This window comes from Molothrus aeneus, chromosome 18 (genome assembly GCF_037042795.1).
Source record: "Molothrus aeneus isolate 106 chromosome 18, BPBGC_Maene_1.0, whole genome shotgun sequence".
NCBI classification, from domain to species: Eukaryota; Metazoa; Chordata; class Aves; order Passeriformes; family Icteridae; genus Molothrus; species Molothrus aeneus.
In genome coordinates this window covers 23,392-49,865 of record NC_089663.1, presented here as the reverse complement: position 1 = coordinate 49,865, position 26,474 = coordinate 23,392, and the positions used below count along the sequence as shown (strand labels likewise).

At 44.8% G+C, this 26,474-nt stretch overlaps 1 protein-coding gene across 4 annotated transcripts in view; it reads left to right on the top strand.

Annotated features, from left to right (window-relative positions):
• The window catches only part of MORC2 (MORC family CW-type zinc finger 2), a 47,743-nt gene that overhangs the window by 14,245 nt on the left and 7,024 nt on the right, over nucleotides 1–26,474 (top strand). For 3 of the 4 annotated variants that reach the window (XM_066562234.1, XM_066562233.1, XM_066562235.1), the window contains exons 5-16: nucleotides 2,790–2,880; nucleotides 4,362–4,470; nucleotides 5,669–5,828; nucleotides 5,910–6,021; nucleotides 7,255–7,380; nucleotides 11,604–11,683; nucleotides 15,320–15,402; nucleotides 16,257–16,342; nucleotides 19,249–19,389; nucleotides 19,819–19,973; nucleotides 20,101–20,229; nucleotides 21,495–21,600. In XM_066562234.1, coding sequence (XP_066418331.1) covers nucleotides 2,790–2,880; nucleotides 4,362–4,470; nucleotides 5,669–5,828; nucleotides 5,910–6,021; nucleotides 7,255–7,380; nucleotides 11,604–11,683; nucleotides 15,320–15,402; nucleotides 16,257–16,342; nucleotides 19,249–19,389; nucleotides 19,819–19,973; nucleotides 20,101–20,229; nucleotides 21,495–21,600 — 1,378 coding nt within the window. Of the gene's footprint in view, nucleotides 1–2,789; nucleotides 2,885–4,361; nucleotides 4,471–5,668; nucleotides 5,829–5,909; nucleotides 6,022–7,254; nucleotides 7,381–11,603; nucleotides 11,684–15,319; nucleotides 15,403–16,256; nucleotides 16,343–19,248; nucleotides 19,390–19,818; nucleotides 19,974–20,100; nucleotides 20,230–21,494; nucleotides 21,601–26,474 lie in introns of those variants that run through there. The other variant, XM_066562236.1, reaches the window with a different exon arrangement.

The window sequence follows — 26,474 nt, the reverse complement described above, 5'->3', positions numbered from 1 at the left end:
TGACCCTTGAGCCAGTTCCCTACTTGTTTTGTATACCACTTGCCTGGTCTGTGTCTCCCCAGTTTGTCCAGGAACACGCTATGTTGAACTGTGTCCAACACTTTGTTGAAGTCCAGCCAAACAACACCCACTACTGTCTCCATATGGACAGGAAGTGCTGCCTTGTAGAAGGTGACCAAATCAGTCAGGTGTTACTTGCCTTTGTAAATCTCTGCAGACTTAGCCCAGTTACCTGCCTTGTCTGGCTTCTAATACTTTTTAAGAGGGCTTGTTCTGTTGCTTTTTGAGAGATTGAAGCAAATACATCAAGTCTTGCTTTTTTTCAACTGTGTTTTTGAAGTTTGGAAGCTCAAAACAGCTTTTGTTTTAATGGAAGCAGTTAATTAAGTAGTAGTGTTTTGGTTGCATTATTAGTATTTTAGTATATAGTATTTCCTATTTAGTATTTTAGTAGTTGCTTTATTTTTATTTAAAAAATACTGTTTATCCAAGGTTCACAATGGTGAGGAACTGGAACTCCAACTCCTACTTTAGAGTGTGTACACACTTGTGTGTGTAGACAGTGACTCTTGGGGGCCACTTTCAGGGGAGCAGTCTACACAATTCTCAGGAGAAAATGTCTCTTTAACCTTGTTTAAGGTTAAATCTTTAACCTAAACATTGATGTTTCCTATAAAGTTAACAGATTTTTCAAACAAATTACAGGAACATATATCAAAGCTATTTGTCAGTCACTGTCTGTTTCCAGTCATTGCCCCATGTGGGGTTGGTGTCCTGTGTTTGTTACAGTCACAAAGGACCTCACAGCTTTTCCCTTGTTCCCCTATCCTCAGGAAAGTTCAACTTGACTTTAGGCTAATTTCCCCCAGGTCATGAATTAAATCCTGCCATCTTGACGATCTCGAGTGAATTTCTTCAGCTTGTTTTTTCTCTTCTTTGTTTTGCATAGATCTCCCTTCTCTATTTTTCTTGCTGGGGAGTTTGGCTTTTTGAAATCCAGTAACTCTGAGGCACAACAAAACAAAAATAGTGTGCCAAAAATAGCTTTAAGTAGAAACACCCTCCAGAATCTATAAAGAGCTGGGGAAAAAAAATTGTGTCTTTATTCTTGGGAGGATATAAATATTAAATCTCTCCTAAAGACAGCTTGGAGAGAGGTGCTAGCTCACATTCCCCTCTGCTCAGTATCACCTTCATCCCTCTGACCTGAAAGAGGAGTCATAATAGGGTGGTTTCAGACATCCAACATTGAGTGATAAACCATCTGGTCACCTTTCCTGAGAGAGGAAGTGCTTTGGATAATTACTCTTTACCCTCTTTAGGCTTTCTAAAAGTTTCTTAAAAATAGTTACTGAAAAATGTTTGTGGAGCAAAAAGATTCCAATAGTCCTTCTCTTTTTAATATCCTGTATCTACTTTCCTTACCAGGCTTTAAAAATAACACAGTAATAGTAGTTAGAGTAATAATAATTGGATGATAATGGTGATGATCATCATCATCACCACCATCCTTAGCCAGATCTCAAATACAAGACATTCGAGTGTTTTCTTTGTTTGGCTAGAAAATATTACAGTAGGCCGAAGAGAAGGTAGAGGTACCCTTATCCAGTCCAAAGCTGTTTCTGGAATAGCTGTGGAGTTCCATTGAGAACAACTGCAGTTTAGGCAGCAAGGTGTTTGCACAGTTGTTCTCCTGTATTTGTATCTTTAAGTTTCAACTGAAAATGGTGTTCTGACACCAGCTCAGTGATGTCATGTCAGACCAATGGTGTTAGTACTGAATATTTTAATGTAAAACTGGTCAATGCTGATAGGCCTGTGTGTCTCCTGCATGCTGAAATCTAGCTTGTCCATGGGCTCAGCCTCCCCACAGTTGCCTGGTGGGGTGAATGATGTCTTGTGCTCCCTTATAGCTTGTGTGTATCCATTTGTTTTTAGCCCTCACAGTAAGGCACTTTGTGTTCCTTGTCTCTGGAATTAAACTTTATTTCTCCCAGTAAACTCTGGTGAAATGATTATCTCTCGGGGGAAGGGAAAGGAATTTGTCCTAGGGATGATGTTAAAAGTCTTTATCTCTTGAACAATAGAAAGGCTGAAACTAAAAATGACCGACCCTCTGAGCTGTAAAGCCATTGTGTCCTTTCATTTTGTCCTGTGCTAATGAAATCCTATGCTAATTGCTGTAGGACCTGCTTGTGTTGACTTTCTCCCCAGCTGTCCTGCTGCCAAAGTTAGCTTGTGTCCTACTAGTGCTTTAATTAACCAGACTGTTAAGTTCAGCACTGTGAAGAAATAGCAGTGTTTATTCTGGATTTCTGACCTTTTTAATAGTCCTGACATGTGCTCTAGTGCCAGTGCTCTCAAGTGTGTGGTGTCAGTGGGACCTGGGATACAACAGACCCACTGCATCCTAAGGTCTTAATTTATAAGAATTGACAACTGTGATGGACACAATAGATTATTTTTGTGGATTTTTTTTTTTTTTCAAAAAGAAATGTCTTCATGCAGTTCAGATGGGACAGTGAACTAGACTGAAACCTAAAACTCTTTCTGTCAGCATCATGGCACCTGTACAGATCTTCTGGTAACATCAGTGCCCTCAAGCAGTATGTGTCTCACAGGGCTCTGTGGTACAGCTCCAGGATGCAGCTTCACCTTGGGCTTCTGGCCTCTTTTCTGGCCTATTTCCAGTGGTGAAGAAGTTACCTCCCTTCTTTATCTAAAAGATGTGTCTGTGTGTGTCTGTACACTGAAATAAGCCTTTTCTGTTCCCCTGTTTCTTGTTGCAGATGAAGCTGCCAGTGTTATCCAGTTTGGTAAATCAGCCAAGCGATCACCTGAGTCCACTCAAATCGGGCAGTATGGAAACGGCTTGAAATCGTAGGTACAACAAGAGCCAGCCTCCTGAGGTTGGGGAGGTCATAGTCCAGATGATCGATGTACTTTTTGCTCAGAGGTGTATAGCTTTCTTCACAGAAAAAAACCCCAAAAAACAGATGAACTCTAAGATCCCCTGCTTTGGTAGACAGGAGCTCTCTACATCTGCTGTAGTTCTCCAGTGGCCAAGAAGGCTCTGTACAACTGACAGCAGTGATTTGGGACTATGTTTGCACAAGGCAGAGGGTACAGGTAAGAGCTTGGGGAAAATAACAGAAGAGCTGGAAACAAAATGGTCATCTCCCTGTTACAGTCAGGCAGCAAAATAGTGCTTCAGCCTCCCAACAGGAAAGTTATCTGGTGCAAGGCAGATGGACTTAAACCATTTCTTTTTGTTCTCAAACCGAACAAATGCAGGGAGAAGGGGAATGATGGAAGCAATGAGAGGAGGGGTAGGATTAAGTGCAGAGGAGCACAACACCGGTTGGAGTGGATTTGCTAGGAAAGAGGAAGAAGTTTGCTGTGTCTTTGGAAAAGTTACAGGTCTTTGTGACTTACTCCGGCTGTTCTGCTTTGTGCTCACCCATGTGCCTTGATTATATGCATCCTATTGGGAAATCAGTGGGACTCAGTAACCTGGGGGGAAAAATTAGGGGATCTTGAGACACTGTCAGTTCAGCTACAGTGCAGGACAGATCCCAGATCCTGACTGTATGCTTCCAGGAGAGATCTCTGTCCTTTCTTAACCTTGAGCAAGAGGTGTACTTTATTACATCAGAAAAATGCTGCCTGAAGCCCCAGCATATGCGAAAGGTAGGTTGTGGAATTGCTGTGGTATGGACTTAAGGCAGTCTGAAGAGAAATGCGCTGACATAACACCAATACTTCTTTCGATGCAATGTTCATTGTTACCTGTTAAGGTGTTTTGGATGAGCTTGGTAACAGGATAACTTAGGAGAATGAGGAGAAGGAAGGGACTGTCCCTTTTTGTGACAACAAGCTGCTAAGCTGCCTTAGCTGAAGTGTCAGTAAGGCTTTAGTTAGGTTAGGAAACGAATTTTCTGTCTCCAGACTGCTGCACTTGATTCTGGATACAGTGAAATGAGGAATGTGCTTGCTTTCTCACTGATATTTCTGCTCAGAGATTTGAAGGTTATTGTCACATCTCACCTCAGTTGTCTTTTAAATTTTTTTAAATTTCTGTTTAAACTCACTACACAGCATGAGTCTGCAATGCTGTGCACCTTTTAATTGTGACTGGTGTTAAATGTTTTGAAACATTGTAAAAATGCCCAGATTGATATGCCTTCTGAAAGGAATGAGGTGTTTAGAGAGAAATGATAGTTGCTGTTTCAGCCCTTCTGCCTAATCTGGTTTTGGCATCTCATAACTGAACATAATGGGAAGAAAGCTCAGTAATGTGGCCTGCATTCTGAACAGTGTGGTGCATCAGGTGTAACACACAGTTTGACCTCTGCCTACAGGGGTTCCATGCGGATTGGGAAGGATTTTATCCTGTTCACAAGGAAAGATAACACCATGACTTGCCTCCTCTTATCACGGACGTTCCATGAGGAAGAAGGCATCGACGAGGTTTGCATGTGCTTCTTGTAATGAACTAATATAGTGAATGCTGCCTCATCTGAACTTGCCTAGCTCTTACAGAAGAGTCTGTCTCAGGGCTGTTTGTGACTCTGGTGGGATCAGGGTATGGTTTTCTTTTAGCATTATGCTGTAGGGCTTCTGCAAAGTCAACACATTTTTTTCCTTTTGGTTTTAATTCTAATTCAGAAGTCTCTAGAGTAGAGCAAGTTTGAAGGGCTTATTTCAGTCACTTAAAGGTGTGCTTATGCTAAGTTCAGGACATGCCCAGACATCTTGCATTTTTCTTTTCTCACAAAATTTGAGCTTGAGATGTATTTAATTTTACTGTGCTGATATGATTTTGTGTAGAGAACTAAAGATGTTTGAAGTTGCTACCCATGGGTCATTAACTGCAGGTGTGTCTTCTTACAGATATTTTTGATTTTTAATAAAAAAGTCAGTATAGTTCTACCTATGAAAAACTTGTATATTTTAATAGATAACTCAGGCATTGTTGTTCCAGGCAAGGTTGATAATTTAAATTTGCACTGGGCTGGTATCTCAGAAAGCATCTTCTGGTATGAGGGAGGGATTGAAGGGTGAAACTGGGGAGGGTCAGTGCGTGCTGGTAGCCAGCCCATGACTGAAGCAGGTTGGGAAGAGTAAAGTAAATCTAATTCCCACAGCAGCTCTGGCTACTTTTTTGGCTTGACCACAGTTCTGGGATGGGATTTGTGTCCTTGATGTGCAGCTGCAGTTTATAATTCTGTCTGTATTTTTACTCTACATGGCAGAAACCACCTTGCTAGCATCCTTTAAAAAATCAAAGACTGAGTTCGGGATAAATATGAGTGAAGGATATCTGAGTTCAAGAGAGGAATTAAGCCAGAATGGGGGTTTTTTTAGTATTATGAAGGTTGCTACATGAGAAGGGGGAAAAAAAGCCATTGCGTGTGTGAGTAGCCAGTACCATACATGTAACTTGGAATGGTTCACTCTGAGACTGGTATGTTGAGAAGGCAACTCAGAGGCTGGCAAAGAGGGTCTGTGAGTATTTGACAGACATGCAAACTACTGAAGAGCTGGAAAGGCCTCTCCTGATGACTTAGGGGCTGTCAGGAGGGGTAAGTCACTGGACCATGACCTGCAGGAGGGGCTGACTGGAGTGGGAGAGCCTGAGTCACTCTCAATACAATGGGATTTGCAGGTCATCGTTCCCCTACCCACCTGGAACGCACGGAGCCATGAACCCCTGACGGACAACATGGAGAAATTTGCTATTGAGACGGAGCTCATTTACAAGTATTCCCCTTTCAAATCAGAATGGGAAGTGATGGACCAGTTCAATAAGATACGTGGTGAGAAAGGTACATGTGGATGGTGCAGGTCACAAGTGAGATATTTGGGGTTTGGTTGGGATTCACCTGGTTGACTTGTTACTTTCTCAGGCACTCTGGTGATCATCTTTAACCTGAAACTAATGGATAATGGAGAGCCAGAGCTGGATGTGACTTCTGACCCTCACGATATTCAGATGGCAGAAACACCCCCAGAGGGAACGTAAGTGTGACTGGTGTAACAGGCCTTGATCAAATTTGGTGTAGGGTTTGGCTATATACTGTGTACATGGATTTTTTTTAAGATTCTCATTTTGTAGTGAATTAGGGAATTTAGAAGATCTGTAGTTTGTTCTTAAGCTGTTTGGGGTACATGTGTGTCAGCCCATGGGTGTTGTGTCTGTGTTTGGGATGAATGCCTGCAGTGGCTGATCTCAGCTTAGCCAAAGCAGAAAACTCAGTGTCCTTTAGACACCATAAAAAAAGGAGCTCTAAGCTTTATGTTTAATTTTATACACCTATCAAAGATGTTTTCATCAGAATGAGAGCTGGTTGTGAGGCAGTGCTGCTCCCAAATTGCTGTTCAGTTTTGTGGCAAAACATGAGGTGCTGCACAGGTCAGCCTCTGGGGGTGGATAGTATGGAAGGCAGGTGGGGTATATCATCACATCTGTCAGGGACCACTTCTTCCTGTAGAGGGGCAAGAAGGATGTGCTCAAAGGGCAGCTGGAAGAGCACAGGCCCCTGTTTAGAGAGAGCTGAGTGTTTGCTGAGTTGATCACCTGTAGCCTGAAAACAAAAAACTGAGCTGAAATGAGCCAAATGCTTGGTTAAGTCCCAGAGCTCCATGAGCACACCTAGCAAGCTTTACGTTTTTGATGAGATTACGCGCTTCTCCTCTGCAGTGCTTGAATTTTCCATAGGAAGTTTCAGACCCTGTAAAGCAGCTCTGTCTATGTATTAGAGTGATGTTACGGAGCAAATTCCTTGGGGCCCTCCGAGGGTTCTCAGCATCTTTAATATGCCTGTTTGTAAGGCAGGTGTGATTGCCACTGATCACTGCCTCTTCTTTCTGATATTGTGGTACCATGTGTGTCAGTGAGTAGTTCAGGTTCTGAGGCAGCGTACCTGACTCACTGAAGGGTGGAAATGCTCTGAGCAGGTGGGCACACTTTTAGTGTTAAATAGGCCAGTTGATAGCTTTGGCCATTATTATCCAGATGTATTCAAACTTCCTCTTCAGGTTGCAGTAACACGATATCAGTTTCTTGTAGCAGTAGTTATGATGTACAGCTCAACAAAGAGTCTGGAGAAGACATAGGTCAAAAAAAATTGAAGAAAAGCTTTACTTAATGTAGTTTCATGGTAATTAAAACAGAAAGACCTTTTCTTTCACCTATCTGTTTTGCTAAGGGTATTTCTTGGGCATATTCTGAAGTAGATGTCTCTCTTGCAGCAAGCCGGAGCGACGCTCCTTCCGTGCCTATGCTGCTGTGCTTTATATTGATCCCAGGATGAGGATCTTCATCAATGGACACAAAGTACAAACCAAACGACTCTCATGCTGCCTCTACAAGCCAAGGTAAGTGTTGGATCCAAGATCTCTGGGTCTGTGGGACCATTTGGAATTAGAGAAGAGGTGTAGTGTTTTGCTCTCCATGTGTATAATTCCATTCCTAACCCTAATAGCATGGAATCAGACCATAAGAGAATGGCATGTGGTGTCGACATCGTGGGAAGAGAGATACATTGTGGAAAATTGAATGCCTTTGAAAGTTGCATGAGTCATTGGTGCAATTTGGCTCCCTTTCAGAGCAAACAAAGAAATTAAGATCCTGGTTGTATGAAATACCATATTAATACGAAACTGTTAGGTAACTATGTTGTTGTTGTTGAGCAGAAGGAAATACATATGGTGGGTGTTAGGATTATTTCCAAAAAGAAACTAGACCGAGTGCTTTGAAACAGTTGCTTTTATATGTAGCTAATCCAGGTTTAAATAGAGATTGAGAAAAAGCTTTCCCTATATTCCTTTTAGATTTCCTTAAACAAAAAATGTGACCGTGAGCTGGGGTGTGCTGTCAGTTGGCTGAAGAGAGACTGGAAAAGGTTACTGGGATGGGAGGGGAAAGGGAAACCTGTATTTCAGTCTACTTGAGGTGGACTCTCTCTGGGAGCACACAGTCTGCATTCTAGATACCCTGGCATAATTTATTTGAATCAAATAGTAGTAATTTTGTAGAGTATTTGTGGATTTTTTAGTATAGCATTTTGGGCTCACTCAGCCTACTAGGCACTGTTAGCAGCCACAGGCCAGTGTCACACCACTGACAGTGCCTGAAGAGCCTGGCTGGTTTTTAACTTAGGCTTCCTCAGCTCCTTACATGAGACTCTGTCAAATGGTATCGTGAACCTGACCAAAATAAAAGAATGTTACACACTCTCTGCTCCTCATGCTGGCCAGGCCAGTTGTTTCCCTGCGGAAGGCAGGGAACTTGCCAGTGTAAATCCTGATTTACTGGATAGAGAATCTCTGGATTTCTTTATTTTTGACTGTGTTTTATCTACATGTGAGGGCCTTGTGCTGCTTCTGCTTGTGCTGTAGTTCATCAAAAGTACTAGGGAGAGAAACCGGGGGAGGACACAGATTTTTGTCTCATCAGAGACAAGCTTCTTGCGAGACTTATGGACAGGATGCCATCATTGTGGGCGATGCTGTCAGCGTCATGACAATATTAGGTGTCCCAAGTCACCCCAGATGTTCATCTACCTCAGTGTCTTCTTTTTCAAGTGATCAGTAGTCTATTCTAAGAAGCCCCAAGCTGATGTGTGCTGGTGGCAGGTGTATCTTACAGATCTGCTTGTACAACATCTGAGCAAACTCCTGTAGATCTGCTTATAGTGACAGGCCAGTACAAATTCCTGAACATTGTAAAGACATTTACATTTAAAATCCCCATTCCTGCAACAGAGCAGAAAAGACTGCAAGGCCTTCCTGCAGAGCACAGTGTAAATCTTCTCAGTCTTGTGGCAATCATTGTGGCTTTACTGGGCCTCTCTGGAGACTGTCCAGACTGCTCCCTTCTGGCTGGACTTCCCAATGCCAGCTTTGGGCTCTAGAAGCTGCGTGGCCATCAGGACAAGCCATCAAAGCCTTTACTGTGGGTTCTGAGAGCCAGCACCGCTCTTGGGGTAGATGCGATGCTGTGCCCTGGGCAGGTTGAGGAAGCTGTCTTTTTCCTCAGGAGAGCTCAAATCTGCCTTTGCTGGCTCTTTCTAAAGGGAAAACCAGTAAATCAGTCCACTCTGAAAGTGGTTACTTTGCTTTTACTGCCATAGGTGTAGGGTTTTTTTTACATTTTTCTCCCTGAACCTGCTGAAAAGGGTCACTTACACCCTCACTTTCCCTTTAGAGCTGAAGCCAGAGCTCAGCATCCCCATTTATCTACTAGGCTTTGAGTGCTCCGCAGGGTAATATTGGATTAATCCCTTGTATTTGTGCCAGCATTGTTTTGTGTGTGAGTGCACAGGGAAGGGACCTCCATTATGGTGCTCCTTTGGGGCCAGCAAATGTAGCAGTGATGCTCAGCTCTTTAGCATGGGTGTGTTTCTGGCCCAGTAGCCTGGGCCAGATAAATCCTGAACCTTCCTGGTCAAGCAAAGGGATGGGGAAGAGACAGTGGAGGTGCTGCTGCCTTACAGCCTTGGTGTGCTTCTCTGGGACATCTGAAGGGCTCTTTTCTTTCAGAGGGGCCTCCCTCCTGCTGTCAGTCAGGTTGCCTTTATCTCTGAAAGAAAAGCCTGTACAGTGGCTTGTCTGCAGGTTCCGGTGTTGGTGTTTGTGGACAATGAATAGAAATTCTCTGTGCATTTAGGGTACGTAAGTGCCTTTGCTGAAAAAAGGTTTTGCAGCCCTTGCACTGTTTTTCAGGAATAACAGTGCATCTCCTGAGCAGGACACTTGTTTTCTGTTTGTCACCACCCATGTTTCTGTGGGAGAGGCTTCTCCTCACCTTTCTGGAGCTGAAAACATCCTGGTGGCAGGGGCTGGCTGGTTTTGTGTGGATCTTTCACCAGCCTTTGCACTTGTGTTGCCACATTCCCAGCTTCCCTGGGAGTGGCCTGTGTCTCCTGAAAGATTGCTTCCATCTCTTCCCCGGTACCTGTTGGAGCTTGTTTAGCAATATGGGCTATGCAGATAGAAATAGCCAGGCCACATGCAAGGCCTGTGCTTCCACAAGGACACTCCAAGGCAGTTGGAATGAGTGTCTTGAAGGTTGTGATGGTTCACAGCGCCATCATCTAGGACATCTGACAGTTGCTTACAGTGTTCCCTACAGCAAAGGAGTGCTGTCCCTACGGTCCCCCCAAGTGCTGCCCTGACTGCTGGGCTGGGCATGGGGAGATAATTCAGCTTTGCTCTACTTCTCTGTCTTTTTATTTTCTCCTTAGAATTCAGGCAGGTGGGGGTGAAGTAATGTAGTTATGCCAACATGTTGAAAGCAGTCTGGTTTTCAGAGTGTACTATCTCCTGGCTCCAGATAGCTTTAATCAACCTTACATAGGTTAGAGATGATGCCACCAAAATCCTGACTCTGTAGCTCCTGACGTGATGAAATCACCAACTGTGATTTCTGGAAGTCTTAGCACCTGCCTCCTTTTTCCCCAGGGAGGAAATCCCTAAAAATAGCAGAAGATGTGTTTCTGGGAAAATGTATTTCCGGGAACTGTGCTTGTGGTATTAATTTTCTAGATTTGGGAGCAAGGGATTCCTGTTGGTGAGATTATGTCTGATGTCAGTACCACGTGTGCTCACCCACAGAAACAAACCTAAACAAAACTTTTCATAAGTACAAGGTTGTTTCTCATAAATCCTGACAGTTTATCTGCATTTGGGGGGAATTTTGTCTCTCATTAGGATCTAAGTGTGATTCCAATCAGTTGGTCGGTCAAGTGTTACATCTCCGTGTGTTTTTGCCTCTCTGTAAAAACAGCATTTCTCGTGGCTTTTGCTTTAGCTAAATACTGGAAAATTTAATCCCATCCATTTGGGATGGGATTTTCCTCTGGGTATATCCAAACCCTCATGTCTTAAGGTGATCTGAGTTCCTGCAGGCTCTGCTTGTCCTAGGTGTCATCTTTCCTTGTGATGTGCTTGGATACATGTTCATGAGCTTCTGCCTCACGAACACCAGTCTTTCACTCTGCAGCAGTCAGTGAATTTGGATCTGTATTTGGCATGTTAGCATACAGGGAAGGTGAAACAAGCTGCTTCATCTCCAGCACAATTTACAAGGTTATGAGTCAGATACAAAACACAAAGAAGTGTCCTGAAACTTGAAGTTCTTACCGAATTGTTGTTCTACTTTGAGATAGCCCTGTGTGAGATGGACCTGTCAGACTGCACCTGTGGACAGCTGTTCACAGGAAAGGTTATTTAGCTGTAGTGGAAGCGTTTTGAGAAGCTTTCCATATATATTCACTCCTCCTTTTTACTTCCGAAGAAATTATTTCTCTAAGTCTTGAGATTTATGACAAGAATATGGATATATTTCACCCCCACTGGTTAATGCAGAAGAAGAGAGGATATTGTGGTTGGAGCTACTACTAAAATATCTATGACTTAAAAAGATTTTGCTTAGCTTCATCCAAAAATGTCCGGTTCATGATATGTAAATCTCCTCCATTTATTGAATCTATTGGGAGGAGTAGAGTAGCATGTGGGGACCTTCTCTCACGCAGTGATGAAATTTTGATTTGACCTTACTGCTGAGTTTGCTGATTACTAAATTTTGATCATCACAGGATGTACAAATACACTTCAAACCGTTTCAAGACCCGTGCAGAGCAAGAGGTGAAGAAAGCAGAGCACTTGGCAAGGATAGGTGAGTCGTCAGGGTATGCATTCATCTGTTGCTAAGGGGAGGACTAAACCCTTGAAAGGTGTGACCTGGGGTTGGCTGCGTCTGGGATCACTGAAATTGCTCAGGAACTGAATTATTGCAGCAACTACAGATGACACAGACTTAGTTCATGCAATGGAAGGAATGTACATTGTTTCCAGAGACCATTTCATCATCTGAGTAGCAGATGTACAGGATAACCCTTGGAGTCCCAGCAGTTTTCCCCCACTCCAGCAGAAGCCTGGCTGAGCCCTGCCATCCTACAGTTCTCTCACCTTTAAGATATTATGAGCTTTTGGCTATGTTTTCATTCTGCATCTTTCCTGTTAAGGCAGCTAAAAAAGTAGATTTTTATTCTGTCACTTAATGTAAAGAGTCTGGGGTCTGGGTCTACAAGGGAGCCCTGGTTTGTTTGGTTTTAATCCTTCCTGGCATACCTTTTGCCCATCTAATCTTCCTTTCCTGTTAAGTCCTATAATCCTCAGGGAACACTCAGTTTGTCATAATTGGTTATTCAGCATATAGAAATCACACAAGCATATAAATACAGCATTAAACTGTATTAGAACTGCATTAAATGTCCAGAAATATAACACAAAAAGCAGCATCCCTCCCTAACCCTTAATGCAAAAATACTATAGTGAAGGAGGAATCTTGGAAGTTGTGATTTATATGTGACCTGTATCTTCTGGTAGGTTTCATAAATCAACTACATAAATCACTTGGAGGCATGTGTCCTCTGTCCTGGTGTCAGAGCTGCTTTAGGCATGTCTGCACGTGGCTGCAGGTCATATATACAAGGGATGGTGCTGCATTCAGCCTCTACAGCATCACAGAGGGCAGTGTGATTGTGACCCTGCCCTAAAGAAAAGCAGCAGAGTGAAATGGTGTGAATTGCCATGTTCCCTGTTCCTCCTTTAGGAAGTACAGCCTGGCAAGATAGACTTGGTAAGATGAAGCTTAAACAGATTTTATTGTGTGCCTCAATCCTCATAGGTGAATTCATTTTTACATTGAGTCCTCTAGCCAGGGCATGTCTTGAGCACACACTCCCATTGCTTTTCAAGAAGATGCAAAGAGTAGGATTTAGAGAAGCTTCTTCCCTGAAGCAGTCTGTGAGGCTTTCATGACACTTAAAAGTGGAGTTCAGGGCACTGAAAAATGGTGTCCATTGTTGTCCCAGTGCTGAGAACAGGTCCCATTGGCCCTAAAATATCACACATTTCCATCACCAAACCAGCCTGGTGCCTTTGGGTGTGCAGGGATCGCTGAACCTGCAGTGTGTCCAGGGGGCCAAGAAGGCCAGTGACATCCTGGCCTGTGCTAGAAATAGTGTGGCCAGTAGGACCAGGGAAGTGATTCTTCCCCCCTGCCTGGTACTCAGCACTGGTGAGGTCATACCTCAAGTACTGTATCCAGTTCTGGGCCCCTCATTTCAAGAAGGACATTGAGGTGTTTAAAGTAAGTCCAGAGAAGGGCAATGGAGCTGGTGAAGGGTCTGGAGTGCATGTCCTATGAGGAGAGCTGGGGTGGTTTAGCTTAGAGAGAAGGACGCTCAGGAAAAACTACCTGAAAAGGAGGCTGTAGCCAAGTGGGGGTAGGTCTCTGCTCCCAGGCAGGTAGTCACAGGATGAGAAGACATAGTCTGAAGGTGCACCAGGAGAGGTTTAAGTTGGACATTAGGATTAATTTCTTCACAGAAGGGATTATTGTATATTGGAATGAACTGCCCAGGAAGGTGGTGGAGTCACCATCCCTGGAGATGTTTAAGGAAGGACTGAATGTGGCACTTAGTGCTGTGGTCCAGTTGACATGGTGGTGTTGGTCACAGGTTGGACTCCATGATCTCAGAGGTCTTTTCCAACCTAATTGATTCTGTGATTCTGTGAACTGGCCCAGTGCTTTTGGTGTGCAGGGATCACCAAACCAGCCCAGTGCTTCAGGGAGTGCAGGGATCACTGAATGGGCCTGGTTCCTCTAGGGGAAAGAGGGTGCTGAGCAAAGGGCGTAGGACACTGTGGTGAAAACTCCCAGCTGACCTCAGACTGTTACTTGAAGATTGGAGCACACATGGAGCCTCCAGGACTAAAACATGCTCAGGGTATTATCCTCTGGGGCCTAAATCTTTACTTGTAGGAAAATAGATTTTATCTGTAGCACCAAGCTTTTTTGTTCTCCTGCTGGTAGAAATTATTAATTTCTCATGGTCTCCAGTACTCCAGAGGGATCATCAGGAATGATTTGCAGTTTGCTCTTTTAAACCCAGGAGTACATTGTGACAAATGGTGGGTCTCAGCTGAGCAAACAGCAGTTCCAGAATGCCAGAGATACCTGCCTACAAGGAATGTGTTGGAATCAGTCAGATTGAGAGATTGCTGAGTCTCTGGAAATAGCTTATGAGCTTGTGGAATCAAAACAGGATAACCAAAAATAGCTGGATAGGGAAGATGTATGAGTAGCAGAGAGGGGGTGCAGGTATTGTTTGCCTTGGCGTGAGCTATGCCATCCCTCAGCATGCACCCTTTGTATTGCCAAATTACAGAATCACAGGAGGGGATCTTAAAGCTCATTTTTGTCTAAAGTCTCCCTGAAGCCTTCTCCAGGCTGAACACTCCCAGCTCTCCCAGCCTGGCTCCAGAGCAGAGGTGCTGCAACCCTTGGAGCATCTCCATGGCCTCCTCTAGATGCTCTCCAGCAGCTCCAGGTTCTTCCTGTGCTGGGCCCCAGGGCTAGAGGCAGCTCTGCAAGTGGGGTCTCACCTGGACAGGGCACAGGGGCAGGATCTCCTCCTCCCCTGCTGCACATGCTGTGGGATCAGCCCAGGGCATGGAAAGTTTCTGGGGGCCAGAGCAAACAGCTGGGACAGGTCCAGCTCTCATCCACCGGCACCCCTAATTCCTTCTTACTCAGGACTGCTCTCAGTCCATTCTCCTTGCAGAAAATTAGGTTTATTGAATGAATCTTAAGTAATACCAGGGTGATATGTGCCTATCATCAGCATTCCTGTTTGTCTAGGAGAGAGGCAAAAAGGGGAGTTCCTTTTACATGGTAAGTTTCTTGCATGCAAGGATCACGTGCAGGGTAGGTTTTCCAAATGCTGGGTCCTATGTAACGTGTAGCACGGATTTGTCGTTTTTCCAGGCAAAATTTAGCAATTATTAGAGATAAAAGCATTTCTGAGAGTAGTCCTTTCCCTTAATCTTTGCAAGAAAATTACTTCTTTGGAACTCCTTTTCAAGCCTGAACTTAGTCTTGGTTTTGTGAGAACCTTTCTCTGAATCACATTACCAAGCAGAGCAGGCAGGGCCACAGGCATTCTTAGAGACTTTCCAGTTCCTTGTTGTCTTCCTCACAGATCCTTCCTTCAAATGTGCTTTTGCACAGTTTATCCCTACTGTTGTGCCAGTGTTGACTGGGACCTCTGAGCATGTTTAAGATGCCATGTCAGTGGGACCCTCTCATGTAAGGTTTGATTTTTGTACATTTTTGTGTTTCCTTTGTACCCTTGTACACATCAGTGCAGCAAAGGCTCTCTGGAATTGCTCTCTTTGGGTGAATGCCTGATGGTGTCTGTCTGTACCAAATGGCTGACAGCATCCTTGTCCCTGTATGTTTCAGCGGAAGAGAAGGCTCGCGAGGCGGAGAGCAAAGCCCGTGCACTCGAGTTACGCCTTGGAGGGGATCTCACGCGGGAGTCTAGGGTGAGCCTTGTGCTTTTAGCAGCATGTTGTGTTTTGAGCACCAAGGGGTGTTCGGAGCACTGGTGGTGGAGTGATGCTGACTGGGCAGCACCCCATGGCAGCATGCCGTGTGCTGGTTAAGCAGGTGGTGGCTCCAGTCAGCAGCGAACTTCCAGCAACATTTAGGCATCTCCATGGCTTCATCACCACTGGATGTGTTTCACCATCTTCACATGATGTGCAGCCCAAGTGAGAAGTGTGTTGGCATTCCCCTGCCTACACACTCAATATATCCTGTGTGAGAAGGTGACCTCCTGACTCCAGGTGCTGTTTGCTGACAGCCTCTGTGGAAGTGGCCCGGGGAACAGAACTAGAGCTATGGGCTTTTTGGCTGTTCCCTGCTGCCTGTGCAGCTGTCTCTTTGGCATTTGAGCAGGGGCTTTTGGAGAGGGCCTCTTTGCTTCCTTCCAGTGGGACTGTGGCTTTGAGGGGCAAGGCTGAGCCCTGGCGCCAGGAGTTGGGAGGAGGGCTGGCAGGGGCACCAGAAGGTCAGCAAGCAACACCAGTTTAAAATCATTGAGCTTCCTATTGGTATGTCATGGAAACAATAGTATCCAAGTGCCCTGTATGTGTCCTTGTGCTCCATTGCCACTGTTTTCAATTTCCTTAATCCTCTTTTTACATGTAGACATTTTCCTCCAAACAACCTAGCACAAGTTTGCCCTACTTCTGGAGTCACACTGGTTGTCACTGTCTACCAGTTGTGACTTATTTACACTTAAAACATTTCTCAGCTCTTCCTGAAAGAGCAGAACATCATAAATGGAGTGAATTTTATGAATTTCCCAGCTTGAGCATGCAATGCCTGTTTGCAGGTGACATTGCGTCAGGTCCAGAACTCGGCCATCACCCTACGGCGGGAGGCTGACGTCAAGAAAAGGATTAAGGATGCAAAGCAGCGGTGAGTGCAGGGGCTTCGAAACTCTGGAGTACCTAGGCTGTTTGCTCCAGGTGCTCATACAGCTCTCCTGTTTTGCATGTATTTTCGGTTCAGCTCAAAGCTTAAATATCCATGGGCATCTTATATGCCTGGGCTGTTACACTGAGCTGGGGCACTATTCTGGTTACCTCTGGCATTCCCCTCTCACCTGCTGAAAGACATGGTGGGTCTCTGGATTGGGTTGTTGGCTGTAAATATTTAACTGGTTTTCACATCAGTTTTTTTCACTCTTGCTTTTTCACTTGCAGATGAGATTCAGGCTGATGAACAAATGTTCACAAGTTACAATGAAACAGCTTTAGGAATTTTAGGCATGCTTTCTAAAAAAAGCTGAGTTTTGGTGTAGTCGGTGCTGTGAAATCCCAAGGCATTCCTCTAGCTTAGCTCTGGTGGCACTTAACTTTGGTTTTTGATGTACTCACAGGAATATTTCACTCTTCATATACGTTTGTTTTGCATTTCTCAAATGAAGTGAAAACCAGAAACAAATGCTCTTAAAACACATGCTGAGTTTGAGGAAGTTGGGGGTTTGGATACAGAACGTCTCCATTCCCTATGTGTATGCATGCCCATTTACATGGCTGCCTGGGTCAGAACTATCGCAGACTTGTTGCCAGAGGTAGATCTAGTGCATCTTAAGTGCTGAAAAGAAAGAAATAAATACAGCTTTAATTTAAAAGTGCTAGAGCTAGGATCTGAATGATACAGAAGCTTGTGAGAGAGCCTGTTTCCTTCAGCTTCCACATACTTTTCCATCTACACCTTTGTTCTTTAATTCTTGGGTTTGGTGACATTAGTGTGCAATGAAAAATTTGTGAATAGTCTTCTGCCCTTCCTGCCCATGGGCAAAATACTTCTTCCTGTTGCTAAGCTGACCGGCAAAAAGCCACTCTGGGCAGGTACATGGCTTTCCCTGTGTCCCTGCATTCGTCGCTGGTGATCAGAAGCAGATCAGAGGATTATGCTTTTCTACAGCATTGTACTTCATTCAGAAAACCAAAAAAAAATCCTGAAAGATGTGTATAATAGGCACATTAGCTTCTATACTAAGCAATCCCTGTTGTCTTTTGGAAAATTCTTGAGTTACAGAGGATGTCCTAGGACAGTTTTCTGCTGTTTCCCTGATGCTGGGTGCATCAATGAAAGAAGTGCTTTCAGGTTTCCAAAGGCTGTGTAAGATCAGGTTGGCTCTGAATCCAGACAGTAGGACAGGTACTAAATTTCTAGTAATTAAATCCCTGGCTTTTGACCCACCACTTCATTTTCCATGGTTTGGATGATAATTTTACTTCCTGTCCTCTCTGATAAAAATGAAATGTCCTTTTTGTTTTATAGGTGAGTACATGCTATTTCTTGAAGTATAAGGCTCTACATTTTTTTCCAGAAGTTAGAAAAAGAAAATTGATCCCTGAGATGGGTGTTTTGCTGCACTTGCTCATGCTCTTGAATCGTGGTTTTCTACGACAGTGAGCTGAGACCAACAGGTCACATTCCAGCCCAGCAGTTGGCAGTGTTCAAAACCCCTCTTGGCAAAGGTTTAGATTTGAAATTACTGAAAGCTGCTATTTCAGGTGTCTTCCTAGTAATGTACTACAGTCACCAGTCTTAAATGAAGCTGTGTCACAGGGTACCATTGCATCTGTGTGAGGGATGATGGCCTTAAACAAAAAATGAATATGAATTTTATTTATTTTTGGTATTTATTTTGAAAAGTTTCGCCATGAAGACAGACTCAGATCTCATATCTGCAGGTGATCATTGTGTAGGGTTCACGCATGCGTGGTTCAAGTCTTCCTAATATTTGATATTAGTAGACAGTCAACTGAACATTTTAAGGAATTCCACTATCTTCAGCTAACCATTTAAGCAGAAGTCAAATTCCTCATTAAGATAAGGTACATAACTGCAAAGGACTTGATTGGGGGCTGGTGGGGAATATAAAGCAGGTCAAAATTGAGAGGGATGGGCAGGACCATGGTATAGGCTATGCCTTGCAGTAGTTACTGGTTTAGACCTCACATTTGAGGATGCCTTCATACTGAGGCTGAGTATCCTACTTATGAAAAATCCTCAGCGTGGGTATCAGGGAAGTTGTGGAACCTGATTAATTTAGTATGTTGAAGAGCAGGACTTGTTTGTGAGACACAGGGATTTTGTTTGATTTATAGCACAAAGAGATCAAAATCTCAAGGCTTTTGGCCTTAATGGAGATAGAATTCCTGGTAACCAAAGATTCAGATTGGGAAATCCTTGTGGGCTCACAAACATATTTGAGGCCAACTTTTCTTGGAGTCATCTGCTGCATAGATAAGGGAGAAATCATGCAAATTGATATCCTGACATTCCAGAAAAAAGAGCTCTGCTTGGGCTGTATGTTGTATCCTCCAGATTTTGAACTTAAGGAGCAGCCTTGTGAAATTTGGAATTAGGAGAACTTTCTAGAATCAGAATATCAAGACTGTAGTTTTGTATTGAAATCTGAATTTCCATGCTTTATCTAGAAAGGGATATACAGCTGGAAAATACAAACCAAAATAGCATGAGAAAGGACCAGTCTGGATGCAACAGCACTCTCATAAAATTAATTCACTGAATAAAAACATCTGAAGTAAAAACCAGAATCTGTTTTGAAGGAGAAAACATTCAAACGAAAAATTCTCTGTCCAGCCTAAATTAGTATTTGTATTGCAAAGTTTTTGTATTTTGTTCATATTCAGTTGTAATGCTCTTTCAGCAAATGCTTTGTATTTTTCAGAAGTAGCAGTTTAATGCTCAAGGGTGTTGGCCTTCCATACCCTCTCTCTAACACCAGCAGATAGTATGTTTTATTTCCAGCATCCCTAGAGGCTCTGTTTTGTCCTCTACAGGGCACTGAAGGAGCCCAAGGAGCTGAATTTTATCTTTGGGGTGAACATTGAGCAGCGCGAGCTGGACGGCATGTTCATTTATAACTGCAGTCGGCTGATCAAGATGTATGAGAAGGTGGGCCCACAGCTGGAGGGTGGCATGTGAGTCCTGCAGATTTTTCTGCAATCTTTGCTTAAGCTTGGCACATTTTTCTATATCTGACTTAGGCTGTGCAATAACCATGTTTTGCATTAATCATTCTTCATGAGCCTGAGGCCTGCTCATTTTGTCAGCCTTCAGTTTGCATTCTGACAAATAAATTATATTTAGTACTGCCTCATATTTTCCTGGTTTCTTGATAGAGAATTCTTGACACAAATTTTAAACATCCCTGCAGCAGTATGAGGAGCTTGGCATTTGGTGCTAATGAGTGCTGGTAGTACTAGTGCCTCATTCCAGAGACAGGCAAAATAGGTCTTGACAGCAGGTACAAATATTTGAGCCCATCTTACATTTTGCGTGACAGTTCATGTTGCCAGCCTGTCGGTTTAATCTGTGTCCTTCTGTGTCACTCTGTGTCCCTCTTCCAGGGCATGTGGAGGAGTGGTAGGCGTGGTGGATGTGCCCTATTTGGTTCTGGAGCCAACCCATAATAAACAAGACTTTGCTGATGCCAAGGAGTATCGACACTTGCTGAAGGCCATGGGAGAGCATTTGGCTCAGTATTGGAAGGATGTTGCAATAGGTAGTGAAGCTTCACAATTACCAGAGTCTGGAAGGAGAAATTTGGGTGGCTGAAGGTCAGCCAAAAGTGCAGATGGTGATTTTGTGATAATGGCTCCATATTGAGCAGAATATGGTTTGTTTTCCAGCCCAGAGAGGTATCATCAAGTTCTGGGATGAATTTGGTTATTTATCAGCAAACTGGAACCAGCCTCCGTCTAGTGAACTGCGTTACAAGCGCAGGAGAGCCATGGAGATCCCCACCACAATTCAGTGCGGTGCGTCTGATCCAGCTGCTTCTCTCTGGGGAAGGGGGGAACACTCCTGGCTGCAGATGGGGACAGTTAAATGCATAGGAGATTTGGGATGGACTATCATCCCTTCCTAGGACCTGTCTCCTCTGCAGTTTGCCTTTGTCTGCACTGAGTGGCATTCTGTGACAGCCAGGCATAAAGCTCCTTTCCTGCACAGTTCGCTAGTTCACTAACTGATCTTCACAGCTGATCTTCTGACAGAGCAGGGTAGGTATGGCCAGTAGCAGTGTTGAGAGCAGGCTTAGAAATGTCATATGAACTGGAACTCACCAAAGGCACCCATCCCAGCACCAGAATAAGATCTGAAACATCCTCACAGGCAATGGGAAGTGGCCAAGTAATTTGTACCCTGATGCCCTGGCCTGCACTGTGTCAGCACAGAGGGAACCTTTTACAGTTCCCTTGGAGTTTAATGCAAGTTCTCTTCTGTGCACCTCTAAACAGCTCTGGCTAAGCCCTTGTTAGAGTAATGGGAAGCTCCACACCATCACTTTGTCACCTGGTAGAGGGACACCAAACTCCCTTATTTTCTCCCCGGGACTTGAGGATGTGGTTGTAGGAAGGAATGTGAGGCCATTCTTGTGGAATTATTTGTTAGGCTCTTCTGCCTTGATGGTTGTCTCAGTCTTTTCATGGTTCTTTTGAAGGGGGAGGGACTTTTTTCTCCTTCTTCTTGTCTTCCCTTGTTGATATCCTTCCAGAGCCTGATTTAAGGACATTTGGATTTTCTTGGCAGAACTTGATTTTGTGAAGCTGTTGGTTTCCTGGTAGGCTAGCAATACTCTGGAAGACAAATTTGTGTTCCTGGTTCATCAAAAATTTAGTAGATTTTTTTTTTAAGTGGATATGTCTGTGATTTGTGTTACTTTGGTATCATTGAGAGACAGCCTGACTGCTGGGCAGAGCTGTGATGTCTGGACTGGCTGTTCAATTCAGTTTGTATATGTCATAGTTGCAGCAGGAGTGTGAGGTTCTCTGGTATTGGTTGGTGTCTGGCTTCATTGTATTCTTGTTAGGTAGGGTTGTCTTTGAGGGTTTCATTCAAGTGTTTTGCGAGCACAAATAAATAATTGACTCAGTATATTCTGTGACTGTCTCACTTTTTTAGCCACTAGTCTTACTGTTGTTGGATACACTTTGGTGTGGTACTTGGGCATTAAATGGGCTATGGGAAAAAATGATGTGTATCAGGCTGTGTATTTCTGACTTGCAAAGTGTCTGTCTGACAGATGTCTGTCTGAAGTGGCGGACTCTCCCGTTCCAGCTGAGCTCAGTGGAGAAGAACTACCCTGACACCTGGGTGTGCTCCATGAACCCTGATCCTGAACAAGACAGGTAAGAATCAGTTAATATTAAGACTTTTCTGCAAGGTGCTTTATCTGCACATTTGGAGCTTTTTTCTGGTCCTCTGTTCTTTGAAAACAGTTGGAGGGATACTGTACCTTTAAGTTGTGCTCACAGTCTGTGAAAAGGCAGCAATGGCAATTGTATAGGGAGCTGAATGCTGGGTGGGCATTTGCAATGTACAAATTGCAGAGGACATCCTCAGGAAGTGACAGGTGATACCAAACTGGGAGGAGCAGCTGACAAACCAGGCAGTCACAGATCCCTCCAGAGGGACTTGGAGGTTGCAGAAATGGGCCAGTAGAAGCCTATCCTGACATTCAACTAGGAAAATGCAAAGTCCTGTCCTTGGGGAGGACAGCCCCAGCACTGGTGTGTGCTGTCCATCCCAGAGCTGATCAGGCTCAGGGCATTCTCATCAATGTATAGAAACATATAAAGGCAGGTTGCAAAAAGCACAGAGCCTGGCTCTTCCCAGTGGTGCCTAGTGCCAGGACCAGACACCAGGAGCACAAACTGGAATGCTGGAGGGTCCCTCTGCACATTAGAAACACTTTTTTCCCTGTGAGGGTGACCAAATCCTGGCCCAGGTTTCTCAGGGAGATTGTGCAGTCTCTATCCTTGGAGATATTCCAAGATGTGGTCCTGAGCTCCTGGTCCTGGGTGGCCCTGCCTGAGCAGGGTAGAGCCAGGTAGACCCCAGAGCTGTCTCTAGCCTGTCAACCAAGTGATACGGTGAAATTTGAATCATTGGTTGTTTTTCTGCACTGGCACCAGAAATACTATTATAGATTTAGATTATATTAGTTTTGTCATGGGCAGGATAGATGGCAGCTGGAGAACTGTCATGCTGCAGGCTGGGAGTTAGGTGAGTTCAGGGGGGCTTCGCAATTGCCTTTATTGCTCCTACTGCTCCCACCCATCAGACACCAAACTGCAGCAATTCCACATGGTTGGGATGAACCCAGGACGGACATTTTGCATGCTTGAGGAAGCAGCACAGTGGTTCATTTTCCAGTGATGTGTGTTACAGTCACAAAATGTAGGTAGAATGTAGTCATTTATTTGAGTGAGGAAAATGATTGCTTTAGGTTGCTTCTCTGTGGAAAGCAGCACTGCTGGAAGCCAGTTCTTGTCTGTATTCTGTAAGGAAGGGAAGCTGCTTCTCTGTAAGTCAGGTCCCTTGGCTCAGGGCTTAAAGACAAAGGGGATGAATCCAGGCAGTAACTTTTGATTGGAATAAAAAATTTAACATCTATGGCTGAAAATTTTACAGAATATTGATGCTATTTCAAAGTATTGACTTTCTGACTTCTTCCTTTTGGTACCTCCCAGTGGAGAATACCTGTGCTGACTTCTCTGTTTGCTCCATATGTATGTAGAGCTCCTGCTGTAGAGCTCTGAGGAGTGTGGCAGTGCTGAGGATGTTCCTGGACAAAATGTTGGGGCAGGGCTGAGCCTGGAACCTAAGGGGCTGGCACATCCCCAGCCCTTCAGCTGGAAGGAGTAGCAAGGTTCAGAAGATATTGCTTGTAGACACACAGAAACACAGACAGACCGTGTATGTACGTACATCCAGTAACACAGATAGCACAAGTGGGCATGTGCAGTGCTCCCACAGACCACACCAGCAGCTTCATCCTTTTCCCTCTTGGCTCGTCAGGATGAAGGATCACTAGTGGAAATACTCATGTCCATACCTGGCCTTCAGATCCCGTGCCTCTGGTTACTTCCACTGGGATAGATTGGCCCTGAGGCCTGCAGTCCCAGGGGGGAGGTGTACAGACCTCCTTCTGTGTTTACACATAGCGCACACACACTCCAGACCTCCCAGTGTCTCACACTGGGGATCTCTCTGTCTTGATTGGATCAGGATCCTTGCTCTTCCCCATGTGCTTTCTGCCTAGAGACACCCACAGTTCCGCCTACACCCCTATACCCATCTCCATCAGCTGTGAGACTCACCCATGTCTCCAGTGATCAGCTCCTGAGGGTCACCCTTAGACATCCCCTCCCTTGCTCCCAGGTAGCCTCCTGGTTGGCTCCTCTGGCCTGACATTCCTGTGGCTCATATTCATTCACTTGCCTGTAGTCACAGCAGCTGGTGGCACTCAGGCCCATGAGTCACTGGGACCAGTGGTCTCTCTCCAGCTGCTGACTTGCACCCCAGTACAGAGGCCCTCGCCTAGGAAAGGGGAAGGTACTGAGAAGGGGAAGGTACACAGAGGTACTGACCAGCCAAAGGTTTATGTACAACTGGCCCTTGTTATAGTGTATTCTTCCCATATTTGTTCTTCCCAAATAATCTCAGTCCTTTCCTTTACTTGCTTTTGGTCCAAAAGATGTTTCAGAGGGCTGCCCCCATTGACCAGACACCAGAGCTGAGGCAGCCGTAGGACAGTCTTGGCAGGACCCCAAAAGGGGTTTCTGTTCCTCTGAACAGATTTGCATTCCACAATTCCCAAAAAGCCCAGTTCACATCCCCTGAGCTGCCTTTGGGCCACTGGGCTTGTGGAAATGGACCCTAGATGGGCTGGTAGCTTCTGGGATGGCCTGAGGGTAGCCATGGAAGGGTGTTATTCAGGTCCCCTCACCTGCCATTATATTTGTGCACTTCTGTCTGCAGAAGTGGGGGTCTTTATTGTATCACCTACCAGGAACTTGATTTACTGATGAAAGAATTCAGATCTTTTATTTGCAATACCTTGAAAATTGGGGGTGTGTGGGTGGGGCTGCTTTTCACATTGAGGTGTTGTTTGGAGTGAGTCCGAGTACCTCCGCAGTGCATGCTATGCCATCCTACATCCCCTGTGCAGGAAGCTGGGAAAGGGCAGGTGGGGCACTTGGCACTGGTGAGCCAAACTTCTGGTCATTTTAGCTTCAAAAGGGGTCTCAGGAGTCTTACTCTGGGAGAATAAATAACTCCAGGACATTTCTTGATTAAGTAGGCTTACACGTACTTTCCAGCAGCAAGTGCAGTTGTGTCCTTTACATGAAGTAGAAGTTTCTCCAGCACTCCTCTGGTTTTTGGCTGGAGGACATTCCAAGTGCTGCACTGTTGAGTCCTTGTGCAGAGTTTGGACACCTTCATATCTGTGTCCTGACCATTACAGGTATTTGTAGTGTCTGAAGGATGACAGGATTTGAGAAGCACATGGGTGGCATCCTCAACCTTGTGTACTGTGAGGCTCTGTGCAGGGTCTCATCCAGCCAAATTGGAAATGATGTAATGTCAGAGCAATGTCAGGTGTTGAGACTCTCCTGGCATCAGAGGTCATATGGTAGTTTTGGCTGCCTCAGCACAGTGTCTACTATTGGCACTGAGCTGTTCCCTGCCCTTCTAGTTTGTCCACCTACACTTTAGTGGCTGCTTGTGGCATGGTGTTCCAGATCATGGGAGCTGAATGCCCTTCTCAATCTGTGTCAGGGGAAGCTGTCACTCCCTCCAGTGCCACTGTCTCTGTTGAGGTCAGCACCAGGTGCCACTATCACTCACCTTTGTTACAGAGAAGGCAGTGTCCCTGTTTCACACTGTGAAATAATGTCAGGCTTGCTTGCCTCTATTCTCCTATCTGATATCCAGTTGGATCCCAAATGTCGTTTGGATGGGTGGCTGAAGCACCAGCTGAAGATGATTGTGTGTCTCAAAGCTCCTTGAGCATTATCAGAGTCTTGGTTTTAGTCCATTCTGACTTCCAAGATGATACATTTGTTCTGATTTGCTGCCTCCAGTGATGCAGTCTCTGGGTTTGGATGCCATGAGTAGTCTGAATTTTTCTTGTCACAGAACTCAAGGTGCTTTTGTTCTTTACTGTGCTGTAAGACATAGCTTGGCAATGCTTCCAGCCTTGCCATGAGCTGGAAGATGCATTTCTGTGCTGGGAAACCTGTTTATGGTGCCACTTGTTCAATTTTATCTTTGGGAACTGCAGGTTTCGTGTCACGGGCAGTCATTTTGCAGTGACGACATACACTTTCTTAGCCGAGGACGTAACCACTCTACGGAAAGTGCTTCAGCAGGAGAGAGGCTGATGGAGGAACTGCTGCTTGTGCTCCTTCTCACTCACAAAGCTGATCAGAGTGTATCTGATAGATAGCAATCTTGATAGAATCATCTCTCCCCAGCTTCTTGGAGCTTTGAGTGTTCTACAGTGAGAGCAGGGTTCTCCGTTTACTTGTAAGACTTACATCTTCAGGTTACCAGCTTGGTTCCAGTATCTGGTCCAATGAGATCTGCTGCATCTCTTGTGTTGTAAAAGGGCTGTGCTGCTTTCCTGGCTCAAATCATTCTTCCATGACTTTACCCCAGCAGTGCTGATCCTCGTCTGTCTTTCTATGATTGTTTGGTGATAGGAGATGAGTCTGGGCTCAGTCCCCTCTTCCTCCTCTGGCAGTGCTCCTGCGGGCCAGCTGCTCATCCAGCACTTCAAAGGTGATGCCAGTGCATTTGAGAGAGTACTTCCTGCCTCTCTTTTCCTTCTCTCTCAAGGACACTTCCAGGATTCTGCACCTGAAAGGACCTGGGAGAGTAGGATACTCACCACTGTTGTCGGCCATGGGCTGAACAGCCACAGGAAAGCAAAGGACAAAGCAAATAGCTACAGGATATTGCAAAGGACACTGCCTGACCTTCAATGGCAAGGCAGAAGGCATCTGAGACTGGAAGGCTTGTGGTAATGTCTTAGTCATGGGTTTCTGGTACTGTGCTTTCCTTTATGAAGGGAAAAAAGTAGGTAGAAAGAAGAACTGATATGAGGAAATAAGCTGATAGGAAGGAAAGTTGCTGAAAAAGTCTGGAGTACAGATGCAGTACAGAAGCTGTCACAATTGTCACAGTTCCTGGGCTCTGAATTGGTGATTTCCAG